Source organism: Condylura cristata, unplaced genomic scaffold (assembly GCF_000260355.1).
Source record: "Condylura cristata isolate star-nosed mole 26May11 unplaced genomic scaffold, ConCri1.0 scaffold00032, whole genome shotgun sequence".
NCBI lineage: Eukaryota > Metazoa > Chordata > Mammalia > Eulipotyphla > Talpidae > Condylura > Condylura cristata.
This window is the reverse complement of record NW_004567133.1, coordinates 5,241,820-5,258,334: the sequence shown is the minus strand read 5'-3', so window position 1 is coordinate 5,258,334 and position 16,515 is coordinate 5,241,820. Positions and strand designations below refer to the sequence as shown.

The 16,515-nt window shown below is 47.5% G+C and overlaps 2 protein-coding genes across 2 annotated transcripts; one reads left to right on the top strand and one right to left on the bottom strand.

Moving 5' to 3' along the window:
* The first annotated feature begins 206 nt into the window (after nt 1–206).
* On the top strand, nt 207–12,607 carry KCTD13 (potassium channel tetramerization domain containing 13). Its single transcript, XM_004692002.2, has 6 exons — nt 207–597; nt 1,814–1,983; nt 8,771–8,860; nt 8,949–9,001; nt 9,648–9,843; nt 11,831–12,607. The coding sequence occupies exons 1-6, from the start codon at nt 354–356 to the stop codon at nt 12,065–12,067; spliced, it is 990 nt and encodes a 329-aa protein (XP_004692059.1). The 5' UTR covers nt 207–353; the 3' UTR covers nt 12,068–12,607.
* Nucleotides 12,608–12,754: 147 nt separating this feature from the next.
* Nucleotides 12,755–16,443, bottom strand: ASPHD1 (aspartate beta-hydroxylase domain containing 1). The gene is made up of 3 exons (XM_004691995.2): nt 15,006–16,443; nt 13,485–13,598; nt 12,755–13,021 (listed from the first exon to the last, which is right to left on the bottom strand). The coding sequence occupies exons 1-3, from the start codon at nt 15,874–15,876 to the stop codon at nt 12,912–12,914; spliced, it is 1,095 nt and encodes a 364-aa protein (XP_004692052.1). The 5' UTR covers nt 15,877–16,443; the 3' UTR covers nt 12,755–12,911.
* Between the last annotated feature and the right edge of the window lie 72 nt (nt 16,444–16,515).

The following is a 16,515-nucleotide window of genomic DNA, read 5'->3' as shown; positions in this document are numbered from 1 at the left end:
GTCAATAGGGTGACCCGGCTGCCTCCTGGATCTCGTCTCCCAGACCCTCGAAGTGTGGGCACAGGTAGGAGACCCAGCTGCTGGGCTCTGGAAATCCCTCAGCCAGCGCCCGGGGCCACCACGCATGCTCCGCGCTGGCGGCCTCCCCGAGGTCGGGGGCGGGGCCGACACGCGCCTGCGCAGTCGCTTGGCCCGGCTTCCGGGCAGGGCGGGCGCTATGGGGCTCAGGGCTGGCGTCGCCGAGTAGCGGCGGCGTGTGGGCGCGGACAGCGGGGCTCTGGACCCAGGGTCCTCGGGGACGGCCGGAGGGCGCGGAGAGAGCCTAGGTTCGCCGCCGGCTGCCACCACCTGGCATGTCGGCCGAGGCCTCAGGCCCGGCGGCGGCCGAGGCCCCGACCCTGGAAGCCCCTAAGCCTTCGGGTCTCGAGCCTGGCTCCGCCACCTACGGTCTCAGACCGCTGACTCCTAACAGCAAGTACGTGAAGCTGAACGTGGGCGGCTCGCTGCACTACACCACGCTGCGCACCCTCACGGGACAGGACACCCTGCTCAAGGCCATGTTCAGCGGCCGCGCGGAGGTGCTCACGGACGCCGGAGGTATGCCTGCCGCCCTACCTGTGCGGTCCTCCATCCTCCAGACCCAGTCTTCCTTTCCCCAGTCTTTCATCTCCCGGTCTACCGGTCCCCGTGCCCTTCTGTCGTATCACTGGTCCGGTCACCTGCTTCTGCCTCCGCCAGCCCCCATGTTCCCATTTCATCTTTCCTTTCTCATTCATAAACACCATCCTCCAGTCTGTACTCTCAGAAATAACCAACATTATGGATGGAGCACCCCTTTCCCCCAGTTCTGTCAGGTGGTAAGTGATTTAACATGGCACCCCAGACTTTTCGTTACCACTCCCACTCAGTAGTCTCCCACCCTTTCAACCCTCAGCTCGAGAGAATCAGTCCGGCAGCCTTCCAGGCAGCCTTCATCTGTGTCTTCAACTGCCCAGCATTTTGGTCGTTTGTCTACCTCAGCACCACTGAAAGAGCCCCGAGGGTTGAAGGATCTTGTCTCTGTGTTGCCCTAACACAGATCCACCTGCCCTCGAGGAGTCCATCTGTAAATGCAGGTTATAGCAGAAGGCCACTTTGGAGTTGCCAAGGATACTTGTATGGAGAGTGGACATTTCTCTTTGACAGGCGAACCTTAACTTCTTGAAGTGTTGCGTTCAGGTTTTGTTTGCACACACCCAACTGGATCCTTAAGTGGGGTGTGGGGAGGAGGAAGAGGCAGGATTCAGAGAGGGTTAACAAAGATTGTGAATTCAGGAAAATACATTTTGGGAAGGTCTCCGTCTGCAAAAATCCAAAGGTAGGTATTTGTAAAGTGCCTTTTAGGGCTAGATACAATAGTAAAGGAATCTGACAAGATTCGCTTTATAGAGTTCACTTTCTGTGGAGAGGTGAGAACAATAAACCTACAAAGACCAAAAATACATGTAGTTGTACAAAGTAACAATCCTTTCAAGAATATGAGGTCAAAATGGTAATGAACTGGTGGGGAGGACATTTTTATTAAATAAGATGGCCAGAATTAATACCAGAAGTTAGAGGTTCATCAATAAGACTAATTCTCTGCCTAGATACATTAAAAAGAGGCCTATGTGATTTGTTTTGAAAGAATTTTCTTGAATGTGGTAATAGAGGTTTGAGCGAGGTCAGTATTCAGACTTACTTGTAGGTTTGGAATCCTTCTTTCCATAAACATTTAATAACTCCAGGAGCCCCAGCAAAGCCATCCTTCTTCTGCCTCTCCCCATCCCACCAGGCTGGGTGCTGATCGACCGGAGCGGCCGCCACTTTGGTACCATTCTCAACTACCTACGGGACGGGTCTGTGCCACTGCCTGAGAGCACCAGAGAACTGGGAGAGCTGCTGGGTGAAGCACACTACTACCTGGTGCAGGGCCTGATTGAGGACTGCCAGCTGGCTCTACAGGTGAGGGTCCCTCCCCATCTCTGAGTCACGTCCCTCTGCTGTATCCCTGAGAGATCAATACAGGGACGTTTTTTAAAAAGGGATTAAAAGACGCCTGGAGAGACTGGCTCTGGCCTGCCTCTGACTAGCCATGACCACAGAGAATTTAGGGAGACTTGGCATTCCTGCTGCTGCAGGCAGGGACCCTCTGACCCCTCATGCCAAGATCACTGCAGTTATTAAATGACTGCTGTCTACTTCTTTCTGTTTCAGTCCAAACAATTATATATTACTATCTTGAAATAATTATCATTAAACATAATCCTAGTCTATTCTCTCCCTTATTCAGAAATCCTAAATAATTCTATAGTGCTTTTGGAGAAAACCCTAAATATAATGGAATATAATGGCCACCATGACCACTTTTCTATCCTGGACCTGATTCCCCATGTTTAAAACAGTCACCATAAGACAGAGTTAGGGGTTCCAGAGCCCTATCTCCTGGGATTTTTTTTTTCTGTGAATTTCTTTGGGTTCCGAGAAGAGCTTGGAAAACGCAGTCAGGAACCTGGGTTGTGTTACTACTTCTATCACGCTGACTGAGTGACCTTGAGTAAGTCAATTCCCACCTCTGGCATTTTGTTCTGAGGTTCCAAAAGATAGGGGAATGAGAAAAATATGTACAGTGTAGTGAGTTTTACATAAAGCCTTTTATTCTTTTTCGTTTTTACAATGTTAGAATGTCCTTTTTATGATACAATATTAGTAGATTATGAATTTCTTTTTTGATGTCCTTTATACTAAAAAGGGTGACTGTGAACAGCTTTCTGTTGTCCCAGGGAATACTTCTGAGTTTTGAAATCCAAAAGTATAGAATTCCTTGGGAGAGCAGCCACGTTTTTCAGACTTTTTGACTATATCCCTTAAAGAGAAAATGCATACTCATAGATAATTCATACTAGAATTTTATAAAATGATAGTGAAATATACATAGATAGGTTGTTTTCTTTTTAATGCAGTTTGGTACCTGCTAAACTTAATGACCCATTAAAGGGTTACCACTGAAAGTTTGAAAAATGTTGAACTAAATGATCTTGGAAATACTTTCCTGTTCAGTGGTTTTACATTTACATAACGTAACCTCACAATCACTCTGTGTCAAGAGCAGTTCTGTTGCTTGTACCGTTTGACAAAAATGAACGTGAGGGACACTGGGATGCAACCATGGCCAAAGGGCCAGTAAGCAGCAGAGCTCAGATTCACCCCCAGTTATCTGGCTCTCAACTGTAGTAGTGGTTTGTCTCCCGTGCCCCCAACTGCCTCCTTTCCAGGTTTTCTGAGACCAGTTAATTCCCACTGCACTCAGCTAGAGTGTGGGGTTTTTTGTTTTGTTTTTTTTTTTTAAGATTTAGGTACAGAGAATTGAGTTTACAGTATTTCTCTGTGTAGTACTTAAAGATATGCAGATCTTTTAATTTTTTTCCTTCCTTCCTTACCACTTCCCCAACTTTCTTTTCCCCATAGGAAGCCCTGCAGTTCTAATGCTTTTATTTTTGTTTTCCAATTCTGTTTTGATACACATGCTTGGATTTTATTTGTACCCTTGAAAAGCTAAAGCATTGTTTTGTATGCAAATTTAAAACTTCTATGAATGGCATTAAGCTTTGGATTATGTGTTCTGTTCCTTAATTCAACATTTTTTTCAAGATCTATTTCATGCTGCTGTCTGTGCATTTAGTTCTTTGCCTCTAACTGCTGCCGGGAGCACACACGTGCCTTCATACTGTATCATGCAAGTCCCTGAAGTGGAGCCCTAGATCCCTACCACTTCTGTCTCCACCATGAGCACCCTTGTGTATGTGCAAGCCTGTGGGTGGGTCCCGGTGCAGATTTCCGGGGAGGTAGCTGGGAGTGGAATTGCCGGTCACAGGACCTGCATTCAACCGAATTTTAGCAAGAGTATGCTCCCGAGTGACTGCAGCACTTTATATTTTGCTCAGCAGTGCGTAAGGATCCTGTTTTCTCTATATCCTTAGCCACATGTGGCATCATCCAGCATTCTAATTTTGCCGGTGTGATTGGCATAGAGTGGCCTCATTTTAATGTGAAAACCTTTGCGACTGAGCATCTTTTCGTATGCTCACTGGCTTTTTGTTTTTCCTCTTATGTAAATTGCCTGTTCATATTCTTTATCAATTTTTTGCTGTTTTCTGTGTTGTTGCTTTGCAGGAGAGCCTTAAAGTAGTTTAGTTCCTAAGGAGAATTAAGCCTTAAGGCGTGTATTGTACATAATAAATTCACTTTTCTCCTGTGCATCTAGAATGATACTATTTACTGATTATTCTTGGGGCAGTTGAGTCATTAAAATTACTTGCTGAATTTTGAATTTCAAATGAGAAATCTCAGCTGAGAAAATCTGTTGAAGATAATAATTTCTAGTCAGTTTTAGCTGTTAGTAATGTTTTCTTTTAGAATGTCACTTGTCTGTGGCAACTGTTGTTGAATAGAATTTTTTATTTTTTTTATTACAAATAGCCATTTATTATTTTTAAAGCATTACATATGTGTTATAAAATTTTAGAAAACACAGGTAATCAAAAAAATTAAAGCACCAAATATTCCTCCGGGTCTTTCCCTGTGTGTGTGTGTACACCAGAGTATGTCTTGTGTGTGTGTGTGTGTGTGTGTGTGTGTGTGCGCGCCAGAATGTGACCATGCTGTGTGTGCTAGCTTTTTTTAATACTTGCCATTTTTCCCTGTCAATAAAATTTTATTTAATATCCAGTGCATACACAGTTTCTCCATTTGTTCCAGAAATGTCTCTTAAAAATGTTTCATCTAAATGAGGTGCCATTCTAGATCTCTGCACTATATTTGGTTAGTATGTTCTTTAAGTTTCTTCCAAACCAAAACAGGTCTTTTTTCCTCCTGTGATGACTTGTTCAAGAGACCACTTGTACAATGACCCACTTTCCAAATTTTCCCTTTGTTCACTTATGGTATCATTTGTTACCCTACCCTATCATAAGTTTTATTAACTAGATAGTAGATTTAAAGGCTTGATATTAAAATGTTTCAGTTAGAACATATTCTCAGTATTGTTAGATATTTCATATTATGTTATTTGGAGAGACTGTAATATTGCAGTTAACAACCCATCATTTAGTGATGCTTAAAATTGGCCCCTACATTCAGGGTTTTTAATTTTTTTCCATTGTAGTTATATTTCCTTGTTGCCAACTCTCAAGTAATTTTTGTAATGTTATTTAAACCTTCTGAATGAATGGCAGTTACCCATCAGTCACACACCAGTTGGCAATCCTTCCCTCAATTAATTATAATTCTGTTGTTATTTTTGGCCAAAGTATATCCTTTTAGGGTTTTGTTTGAGGAGTTTTTCCTGTTTTACATTCTTTATTAGCTTTATAATTTTATCTTTCATATATGGGCTTCTTAAGCTAAATGAAATTCACAGGATTTAGCACTTTTTTTTTTGTCTTTCATAGACTGAGGTAGGTACCAGCATCCAAGATGGTCACCAAAAGTGTTTGCCTTTTACTTATTCAGGCTCTTGTTTAGTCCCCTTCCGTAGAGAAAAGGGCTGACCTATATAACCAATAGCATATTGAGTCTCCCTGGTGGCACAGGGGTTAAAGTCTCAGCACTATCAAGCTATCTACAACCACTGTGGCATGAGTTTAATCCCCAGCCAGGGAGCTGACCCACATGGCACAGCAGACCTCTCCTGTCTTGCCTGCTGCTCCCCTCAGCAGTGTATTTCAAGTCAGTCCACTTGTTCTGATTCTCACTCTGTCTGTCTGGTGAATCCTCTCATCTCCTGTAACTCTGGCCTGTACCCCAGTCCTTGTATGCTAAATAAATTGTTAAATAAATAAATAAAAATAAAACTGTAAAATATAACCAAGTGCGTGACTTCTAAAGCCAGGTCATAGAAAATAGGTTCTGCTTCTCTGTTGGATCATTCATTCTGGGGGGAACCAACTGCCATTTGAGGATACTCAGACAACCTCTAGGGAAAGTCTGCTTACTAAGGAACTGAAGCTTCCTGCCACCAGCCAGCACAAACTCCCAGCCACGGGTGCACTGTCTCAGAAGCAGTTCCTCTAACTAAACCCAGTCAGGTCTGGAGTAACAACAGCTCTCGCCGGCATTTGGATTTCAACTTAGAAAAGCTGTGTGCTAGGCCAGGATCAAGCAGCTGAGTCAATCTCAAGTTCCTGAACAGAAACTGTATGGAATAATAAATATTTATTGTTTTAAGCCACTTTGTAGTGATTTGTTACCCAAAATTATCTAGAATGGGATTCTGACATAACAAAAACCTACATTTTAGTAGGAGTGGCTTTTAAACTGGGAAGTGGACAGGAGCTGGAAGGACTTTGAAGAGAGTATTAATCAAAGCCTAAAGAGCTTTAGAGTCTGCTCAAAATTCTTTTGAATAGACTGCAGTGAGGAAGATATTACTAGAAGCTGGTAGAAAGGGGATACTTGATATGTAGTGGAAGAAGTTTAGCATATGTAGTGGTAGAAACAGAAAATGTGCCTACTGAAGTGGGTGACCTAGAGATTCCCAGACAGAATGTTGGAGGTACCACCAGGTTTCTTGTTTGTAGTATAATAAAGAGGAGAGGTAAACTAAAGCAGAAAAGGTAGAATAAAAAGCCAGCAATTACTGGGTTTGGAAATCTCCATCCTTCTCAGATAATGAATGATGTTAGAATTAACAAATGGCTTTCAAGCACATTAAGACCTCAGAAATACCTAAGAAGGTGCCTCAGAGAAGCATTCAGTCAAATGATAGCAGCCTAAAAGCTGAAGGATTTTGTCCCGTAGCAGTGTCGGCACAGCCTGAAGTAGGAGAGCTTATCTCACAGATTTGTGGGTTTGGCTTGTATCTAATGAACTGATTCACAAGACACCCATTATGATTTTAAGAGATATACTGGCAGAAATACTGCTAGCTTGGACTGAAAGGGATAGAGAATGCAAGAAGAGAAGAGGCCTTCGGATCCCCAGAGTTCTATAGGCAGGAAGCAAAAAGGAAGGAAACAAGCTACAAGCATGGACTGTCTTCTGTGGAAGAAGAAGGATGACTCGGCAGAATCAAGAGCCGTAGAGAATCATTCCTAGATGAGTAGGCAACAGAGCTCCCAACATTTGTTCAACTGGAGTCTGGAATTTCTATGAAGATGTGACTTCGTCTGCCTCCTGTGTCGACCGCCCTCACCCCCCGCCATTTTGAGTAAGAGTGCCGTAATGGTTATCCTGATGCCTGTCCATCACTTATTAGGTACATGGAAGAGATAATTTGTCTCTTTAGTTCACAGGTCTTCAGATCAAGAGGAAATGTATTTAACGAGCTATAGTTGAGGAACTACACCCCAAAGTGCCTCATCATGACCAGGACCTGATTTAGATGACAAGATACTGTACTTCAAGCTGATGCTATAAAGGCATAGGGGCTTGGGGGGAGAGGGATAAGTGGGTTTTGCATGTGGGAGGGATTTAAATCAGTGGGGGCCAGAAGGTGGACTCTGGAGCCCAGCCTCCAAGGCATCCCCAGTGATTCTTGTCCCCTGGTATGCATTCCCTTTTGTAGCTTCCTCCCACACAGAATAAGGCTGACCAGTCTAGGTCATCAAAGACTGAGAGGCCTCTACCTTGTTTTCCTGGATTTTTTGCTCTGGAGAAGTCAGTTCCCATGTTGAGGATACTCAACCTACCCTGAGACAGGGAGCTAGTTTCTTAATAGGATGAACTTGACTGCCATATGAACAAGCTTCTTCAGAAACATCCTCCAGACTTAGGCCTTCAGATTACTGCAGCCCAGCTCACTTGACTACAGCTTCATGAGAAACTCCATGCCAAAACCAGCCACCTACGCCGTTCCTGAATTTCTGACCCACAAAAACTGTGATAATGTGTTTGTTGTTGATTTAAGCTGCTGTACCCCAAAGCAATAACCAGTATACTTGCCATACTTTCCCTACTGACTTGTGGATTTGTGGTGTCTTCTGTAACTATGAATTCTCATATATAACACCAGCCTGTTTCCCAGTTGTCTATTGTGTTCCTTTGTTGTTTGTTTGTTTCTACAACAAACTGCACTGTTTGCCTACTACGGCTCATAGGATACCTTAATATCTGTTAGGGTCAGTCTTCTTAACTCTTGAAAAACTAACCAAAGGAATAGACCTTTATTCTTCCATAATCATTTTAGAAAAAGTTTTGAAGTTTAAAATATATATTTGGTGTTTCTGGGTTGAGGGGCTTTTAGCATGAAGATTCTAGAAGACAAAATAGGAAGCTCCCATTCCAGGAGATTCATTTATACAGCAGATACTTAGTGAGCATCTACTGATGCTCTGCATTGACTGTCCAGACCATAAGCAGACATTTTAGAAAATGAGGAAAAGTGAAGATAGTGAACTGACAATGTGAAAAGGAGGGAGTAGAAGAGACGACTTTAGCCAGGGAACATAGGGGAACCGGCACTCTCAGAGCTGGCATGTTTGGGCCTTCAGCTTGAAGCGCGGCCACCTTAACAATGCATGTAGACCGTCTCCAGGCAGTGGGAACCTCCAAGGGCCGGCAGGCACAGCTGATGTGTGCAGGGGAGAGTGGCAGGGCGGGGGTGAGACATGGAGTTTGCGTGCTGCAGAGCCTCCGGGCCACACAGGGGCTTGGATTGTTTGCCCAAGGCAGTGTGCAGCTTTTGAAGGCTTTTCATTGGGGGAAATGAGTGACCTTTGGTTATGCTGTTAACCACCTTCCACTTCTTCCCCAGCAAAAAAGGGAGAACCTGTCCCCGCTGTGCCTCATCCCCACGGTGACATCTCCCCGGGAGGAGCAGCAGCTCCTGGCCAGCACCTCCAAGGTGAGGCCCCTGAACTCCATAGGGTGGATGCTGGGGGCCTCTCCCTGCAGCCTGACCCCCATCCTTCTCCATCCTCTGTCCCCGACAGCCCGTGGTGAAGCTCCTGCACAACCGCAGTAACAACAAGTACTCGTACACCAGGTGACACCCATGGGGCGGGGGTAGCTGGGTGGGAGCCGTGGCCCAAACACAGCCCTGCTCCTGGCCCAAGGGGAAAGTGTTGCTCACAGAGGGGAGAAAAGAAAGCCTGCCGGGCAGGGGTCCAGCTCTGCCACTTCCCTATGGGCTACGTTGAACAGGTTATTTCACTTCTGAGCTTCAGTTTTATCATCAGCAAAACTGGATTCTGATGAAGATTAGGTGATAATGTCTAGCATTTACTGAGTGCTTATTTTGTCACAGTCATTGCTCTAAGTGCTTTACGTACATTAACTCAGATTCTCACGCTTGTTTGAGATTGTGCTATTGCGATCTCCATTTTACGGATGAGGAAATTGAGGCACCAGGAAGTGACTTGACTGTTAAAAAGTGGTGGAGCGAGGGTGGCAGATCAGGCAGCCTGGCTCCAGAGCCTGTGTGGTAGCCATTCTGCAGTGCTGGGTTTTGCTCAGTAAGTGCTACTTCCTTTCTGAGGCCTGTGTGACCTGGGCAGGGGTGGAAGAAGCTCCCTGGTGGGCACCAGACTCCACCTGTGCAGGACCAGAGTGGTGGGTGCTGGGCCCCTGTGCTGGGAGGAACAAGGGAGGGAGCCAGCGGTGCTGAGGCCTCCTGGCCCCCTGATCCTCAGCACTTCAGACGACAACCTACTTAAGAACATCGAGCTGTTCGACAAACTGGCCCTGCGCTTCCACGGGCGGCTGCTTTTCCTCAAGGATGTACTGGGGGACGAGATCTGCTGCTGGTCTTTCTACGGGCAGGGCCGCAAAATCGCTGAGGTGTGCTGCACCTCCATAGTCTATGCTACGGAGAAGAAGCAGACCAAGGTCAGAGGGCTTCAGGGCCTGTCAGGGAGGGGTGTGGTGGTGGGTGGGACAAGGGCCCTGGACAAAGGCTGCTCCGTGGGGCAGGTAGGGGACAGTTACTGCTGGGAGTCAGGAGTCAGAGTTCTAACTTCTGGAGCTGAGCTGTGTAAACTTTGAGCAAATCACCTTTGTGGGTCTCTATTTCTCTACTATGAAATGAGTGTGTTGGGATAGAGTGGGACTTTTTAAAAAAAGATTCATTTATGCATATAGAACTGGGATACAGGCCAGAGGCACAGGGGCAGTGAGAGGCTTCACCAGAGTCAGAGTGGGGAGCAGAACAGGCAGATCGATGAAATACACTACCGAGGGGAGCAGCTGGGGAGACAGGAGAGGTCTTCCATGCCATGTGGGTCACCTCTCTGGCTGGGATGGGAGTCTCACTGAAGCGGCTGTGGGTAGCTTCACAGCGCTGCACTTCAACCTGTTGCATCACCAGGGAGGGCCCGGAGTGGGACCCTTAACCTAGGTCAGTTGGGTTTCAAGACTAGTCCACTGATCTGTTATAGAGTTTCAGGAGTATGTTTGCATTTTTTGATATAAAAGAGCCAGAGTTGTCATTAGATTCTCTGAAGGCTTCATGACCCCATACAGTTTCTTCACACCTCAGGCCCTTAGGACACACAGGTCTCTTAGAAATCTCTGAGTTTGTAGTTCACTTACATAAACTCCTGTGCTCCTCCTGTGTTAAGTGCTGTGCCTGTCTGAAATTATGATGGATGAAATGCTGAGTGAATTATAAGCCCTCTGTCATGCCATCTAGCCCCTTATCAGCCAGGTCTCCTGACCTGGGGTTGTACGTCAGATAGACCAGAGATCCGTCTTGCTTGTCTGTAAGTATTCATTGCTATTTTACACCTCTCTACTTCTGCACACACTATACCTTCTTCTTGGAGTTACTTTTCTCACCCTTCTCTGCCTAAAGAACTTAATCTTTATGATCCAGGCTGAGTACTACTGTCTAGGAGACGTGTTTACTCATGAATTTTAAACTACTCCCTTAGCTAGACATGGTGTTTATTGTATTCTTCCAGGGTAGGAGCTAGCAAGGTGAGTGGGTGCTTACTTCAGCAGCAAGGTGTAAGCTTTTTGAGAGTAGGGCTGTTAATCATCCCCGCCCCCCGCCCGTCTATCTAGCAGTAGCTAGACCCTTATCACACAGGAAGTTATGAAACATTGATTGAGTGAGTGAACCAACTTCCAGGAAGCTTCCTTTATTACTGGGAAAACCAGCGATCAGAATGCAGTATGTTGTGAGCTGTGTTTTCCCTCCAAGCTGCATAAAAGGAACCCCCAATCATTTCTTGCTTTATCTCTTCTCTCTTCATCACTCTGTCTGGATGCCTTGGCCTTTTGCTGCTGACCGTCAAGTAGCCACTAAGTGGACCGCACCAGGGCTTCTACACTTAACTGTTGCCTTTTCCCAAACTGCTTTTTCACCTGGCTCCTTTGGCTTTGGTTGAATGTCACCATCTCAGTGGGGCCTTTTTGAACTTGAGAGCTGTCACATCCCTGGCCATGGCCTTCCCTATTCCAGTTTTCTGTATTTTTTGTACAACATTTGTCACCATGGGACAGTTTATAGTTTATTAAAGTTTGCCTCTGCTCTCCCCCTATAATGTAAACTTCCTGTGTGGGCAGGAACTGTTCAGGGATTCCTCTATCTTTCATGCCTAGAACAGCATGGAGTGCATTGACTCCATAAGTTATTTGTCAAGTAAAAGAATATACCAAGAGGCTTGACAGAAAATGAGATAAAGCAAATAGCTCTGCCTGACTTCAAAGCTGTATCTTGAAGTGTGACTTTGCTTAGTAAAGGAGTTGGAAAGAGGACAGTCCAGGCCACAACCTGTGATTGCGAAGACTGGGTTATGTGCCAGTGCAAGATCAGCGGGGGGCGGTGGGGGCTGGCCAGGGGTTAGGAGCTGGGGTTGCTGGCCTTTTGCAGGTGGAATTCCCAGAAGCGCGGATCTTTGAAGAGACCCTGAATATCCTGATCTATGAGACTCCCCGGGGACCAGACCCAGCCCTCCTAGAGGCCACAGGGGGTGCAGCTGGAGGCGGTGGGGCAGGTCGCGGGGAAGATGAGGAGAACCGAGAACACCGTGTTCGCAGGATCCACGTCCGGCGCCACATCACCCACGATGAGCGTCCTCATGGCCAACAGATTGTTTTCAAGGACTAACTTTCGTTCTTACTCAGTTTTCTTCCTGCTGTGGGACCAGGTTCCTCTCTCTCTGCCCCTTACCAGCCCTTTGCCCAGGCTTTGCTGGCCAAGTCGTGGGTCTGCCTTCTGTCCCTTCATCGCATGGTACAGTTCACCTCGGCCCTTTTCCATCCATCCCCACCTCAATGCTAAGAGCACGGTACACGCCACTCCCCTTGCAGCCTTTCAGAAGGCCTGTGGTCCTTCCCTCATTCCCGACCCTGCCCTGCCGTCTTCCCCCACCAGCTGGTGTAGAGTAATTTAGAACTCCTTTTCTCTCTTTTTAGTACATTGTACATGCCAAAGTGTCAAGCCAGCCCTGATTAACACCCACGACATTCGGCGCCACCTCCCAACCATTGTGCAGAGTAGTTTGCCTCTCTCCTTCCCCCGCCATTCTCCCTCCCTCTTTAACTTTGTACTAGTCTGGCCTGGATCTCACCAGCCCAGCTATCTTATTGGTCTGTTTCATATTATTTATTATTTTAATTTTCTATTAAATTATTGGAATAAAGTTGAGTTGAGGTTTTGGTGCTGGTTCCTGGGGAGAGGGCCAGGAGATGGCTTATGTTAAGTGTTAAGGAGGAACAAGACTATTTGGAAGGGGGGAGACATGAGCCCCACTCCCAAACATTTCCCCAGGAGGAAAGGAGTCAGGAGTCCGGAGAGGATTTAAAATCTGTATTTCAGTGTTCACTGGCCAGTTCCCACCCGCCACCGCACCCTCCCCCTGCAATGGAGAGGAGGTCCTGGCTGACATTCAAGTCGTCCCTTGGTGCACCATCTCTCCAGGAAGGAAGGAAGGTGAAGAGGACACCTTCCTTCAAGGGTCTGGTGCAAAGACAAAGTCGAGGGCCTGGCGCTCAGCCCCAGCCACGTTGGGATGCCACAGGTCCACAATGAAGACCACTCGCGGCCCATCATCAGGGGAGCCTAGGGCATGTGAGGATGGAGACAGGAGAGCAGCTGAAAGCACTCACCAGACACTCAGAAAAGCACTCAGTAAGTGCCAGGCACTGCTCTAACCTCTTAAATGTATTAATTGTTAGTCATCAAAAATCATTGAGGTCTTATAATAATCCCACTTTATACAAAGTAACAGGCTTAAAAAGATGAACTAATTTGTCTAGAGCCACACAGCTAGTAAGTACCAGAGACTCAACAAGAGCCTAGGGTTTTTGCCATGCACCTACATGACATTATTTAATTCTTGCAGTTGCCAGATAGCAAAGTTGCCCATTTTCACTGTTGATTGGAGAGGTCACATGACTTATCCCAGATCATGCACTAGAAAATGGTGGTGCTAGGAAAGGAAACCACTTGGGCCAGATTCTGCAGTTCCCTTCACTCTTAGCATTCTGTTCTCCCCGGCTTAGCGGAATAGCATCCCCATTACCATTATGAGCCACTGTGTGCAGGAAGGAGTCATCCACCAGCAGGCAGTGTCCCTCAGCCCAGCACTGGGGCTCACCGCCGACCACCAGCTCACAGCCAGGGGGGATCTTCAGTCCTGTGGAGAGAGACCTGGGCATCCAACATTTCTGGCTTTGTTGCCAGGACCTACCCCTTTCAGTCAATAAACAGATCTGAGAGTCTTAAGCACCAGGTTCTGCGGTGTGTCCTTCCTTTCCCAGGGTAACCTAAGTAGAATTCTACAGTATTGATGAAAGAGTGCTTAGGCACAGGAGAAATTCACAGTCTGTTTTGTTTCAGAGAAAAGGGAAAGTTTTTGGAGGAAGTGGCATTTCCTGGGCCTTTGACCATGCCACCTAAAAACCTACACTATGTTAGGGCCCTTTTTCTCCACTGTTGCCTCCATTTGAGTCCAGAGACCACAGTTGAGCAGCCAACTCAAATGGTGGCAAACAGGAAGCCATCCAGAGGAGGTGTGGCACTTGAACATTTGAGTCCTGAGGCCAAGTTGGGGTTTTCCAGAAGGTGCTAATGGGGAAGACATTTTAGGTTAAGAGTATAGTATGTATGTGGGTGGAGTCCACCAGGACCAGAAGGTCTTCATAATTTTTTAATTGGGAGTGGGGGCTTCATGACTTAGAGCATGGTGGGAGGGGAGGGAAGAGAGAGAAGGGGCAGCGATCAAGGACACGAAAGATCTGGCCTGGGTGCAGAGGCCTGGATGTCTCTCTCCAGGACAGAACACGCCCAGTTGGTAGCATAGGAGATGATTTTTTTTAAAGACTTTTTTTCAAATAATAGTATAGTTTATTTTTACATCATTTTGTGCCTTTTCCCATCTCAGTTGTAATCCCCGTGGGCTTCCCTCCACAATTCACCCGTGTGCCATCACCATAGTCCCGTGCTCTCCCCCCCCCCATTTTTTATCCCATTCCCCACTCCACCCCTGTAAAATGTCTCTAGTATATAGTTCTTCATTATTACTTTCATAGGAGATGATTTTAAGCAAAACAAGATTGTGTCATTGAGTAACAAAAAACTTTTCTTTTGAACTTTCAATCTTTTAAACAATCAAAAAATCCCAGTTTGGTGCTACCAGATAGTTAACACCCCACTTACATCACTCCCTTCTAAATTAAGAGAGAGGCTTCAAGCTTAGACTATTTAACTAGAATTTTTTTAAGTTTAAGTTTGTATTTATGAAGACTTTATTGCGGGCACATAATACTGATTTTCATTGTACCTGGTGTTTAAGACCCTCAGGCTGACTGAGAATTCCCTTTAAATGATACATGATAAAACATGGGGGCAGGCAATATGTAGACTCAGTACAGGTAGCAAATGACCATGCAAAACATAGGAAGATGGTGTGCGGAAAATACGACAGGCAGCAGGAATTGGTGAGAGAGTTCAGAGAAGAGAAGCATGAACAAAACCTCAGTGTAGCAAAACCTGGTATAGATCTGGGGGTAAGGAGGATGGTTTGTAGGCAGCATCTACTTACCCAGATGACATCTGACCCTGGCATTGGTGGGCCCACAGCGGCCCTCAAGCCGGGCACCAGGCAGAAGAACAGAGAAACCAGCATTGCCGAAGGTGTTGGCACTCATAAAGCTCCGCAGCCCCCTCAGTGCCCGATAGGCCCCTGGGCACCGGCGGCAGTTACTGGGTTGGCACCGGCCTGCTTGGTACAGCAGGAGCTGGTAGCACCCAGGGGCAAGGGGTGGGGACCAGCCCCGAGGCAGAGGGGTAGTCCCTGAGAAGTCCCAGTTCACAGCTCCAAAGTCCCGCAAGATGGCAGGGAAGCTGCTCTCCAAGAGTTCCACATCATGCCGCTGGGCATCCCGTGGCACAAAGGGAGCTGAGGGCAAGTCTGGCAGGAAAAGCAGGCCTGGACGCTGAATGCCCAGGATGCCTGGCCCTCCCCCAGGGCCTGGGCCACCCTGAGCTGCCCGCCTCACCCTACCCATCCCTGCCCAGGAGTAGCGCCTGGCATAGGCCCGAAGGCGACGACTCACTAGGCCTTCTGCCCTTGGTCCTTCCCCAGGCTCCCGTGAACTCCCTGAGCTTGGCCCTCGAGGCTTAGAGCATCCCCCAGACTCACCACTGACACCCCCAACCCCTCTCCCACCCCCCAGAGCCTGCATGTCTTGGGATCCCAGGCGGTAGCAGTACCAGAGGAAGAGGGAAGTAAGGGCTCCAAGGAGCAGGGTGAGGGCAGAGGAGGCTAGGGGCAATGGCCATGCAGGCATGATGGGCAGGGAGGCTCTGGCCAAGAGGCCTGGTGCATCCTCCAGGCCCCAGCTCCCCTGTCCCCCTAATTCTTCACCCCTTCCTTCCATGGTAGCCTCTCCAGGGCTCTTTCCCTGCCACATCTCACTCTTGGTTCTCCTGCCGTCTGGTCTTCCCTGCACTTTGTATTTTCTCCTCCTGTAGGGGCCTCCAACCCCCCTTTCCTTTTCTTTCCTTCTATCTCCTTCACTCTCTCCAACCTCTTCTCTCTCCTTTCAACTCCCCTCTCTCCGCCTCTAGCAGTTTCCTCTCTCACGCTGTGGCTCTCCCTTTCCCCACCTTCTGACTCCCCCTGCCCTTTCCTTCTCCTTCCTCCACCCAGCCCCACCTTTAGCTTTCTCTCCCCCCTCCCCCACTTCCCTAGCTTCCCCGGACCGCAGCTCCTACCCGACTTGGACCTGCAGCCGGGGAACCCGCAATCAGTCTTCACAGCAGCAGATTCTCTTTCCTCCCCCCTCTCCTTTCTGCCCTGGCTTCTCTTCTCCTTGGACCCGACCCGCGGGCCCTGCCTGTCTCTCTGCCTCCCTCTCTCCCTCTATCTCTCCCACACACACTCGCTCCTTCCTTGGCTCCCACTCTCCCTGACGTCACCCCTCCCCACAGTCCTCTCAGCTTAGCTACCCCCGCCCCCACCCAGTAGCAGCCGCAACTCTGGCGGAGGGGGGAAGGTGGAGGAAGGGGAGTCGTCTTCGGATTTGCCTCCCACTGGGCCGCACCGGGCG

Bases quoted from the DNA above. Each gene is read 5' to 3' on its own strand.
- KCTD13 (XM_004692002.2), top strand. From the start codon at position 354: ATGTCGGCCGAGGCCTCAGGCCCGGCGGCGGCCGAGGCCCCGACCCTG. The intron at 598-1,813 runs GTATGCCTGCCG...CCATCCCACCAG, and splicing joins GGTGCTCACGGACGCCGGAG to GCTGGGTGCTGATCGACCGG. The intron at 9,002-9,647 runs GTGACACCCATG...CCTGATCCTCAG, and splicing joins AACAAGTACTCGTACACCAG to CACTTCAGACGACAACCTAC.
- ASPHD1 (XM_004691995.2), bottom strand. From the start codon at position 15,876: ATGTGGCAGGGAAAGAGCCCTGGAGAGGCTACCATGGAAGGAAGGGGT. The intron at 13,599-15,005 runs GTAAGTAGATGC...CTCTCTCCACAG, and splicing joins CAGGGTCAGATGTCATCTGG to GACTGAAGATCCCCCCTGGC. The intron at 13,022-13,484 runs GTAATGGGGATG...CACATGCCCTAG, and splicing joins GCACACAGTGGCTCATAATG to GCTCCCCTGATGATGGGCCG.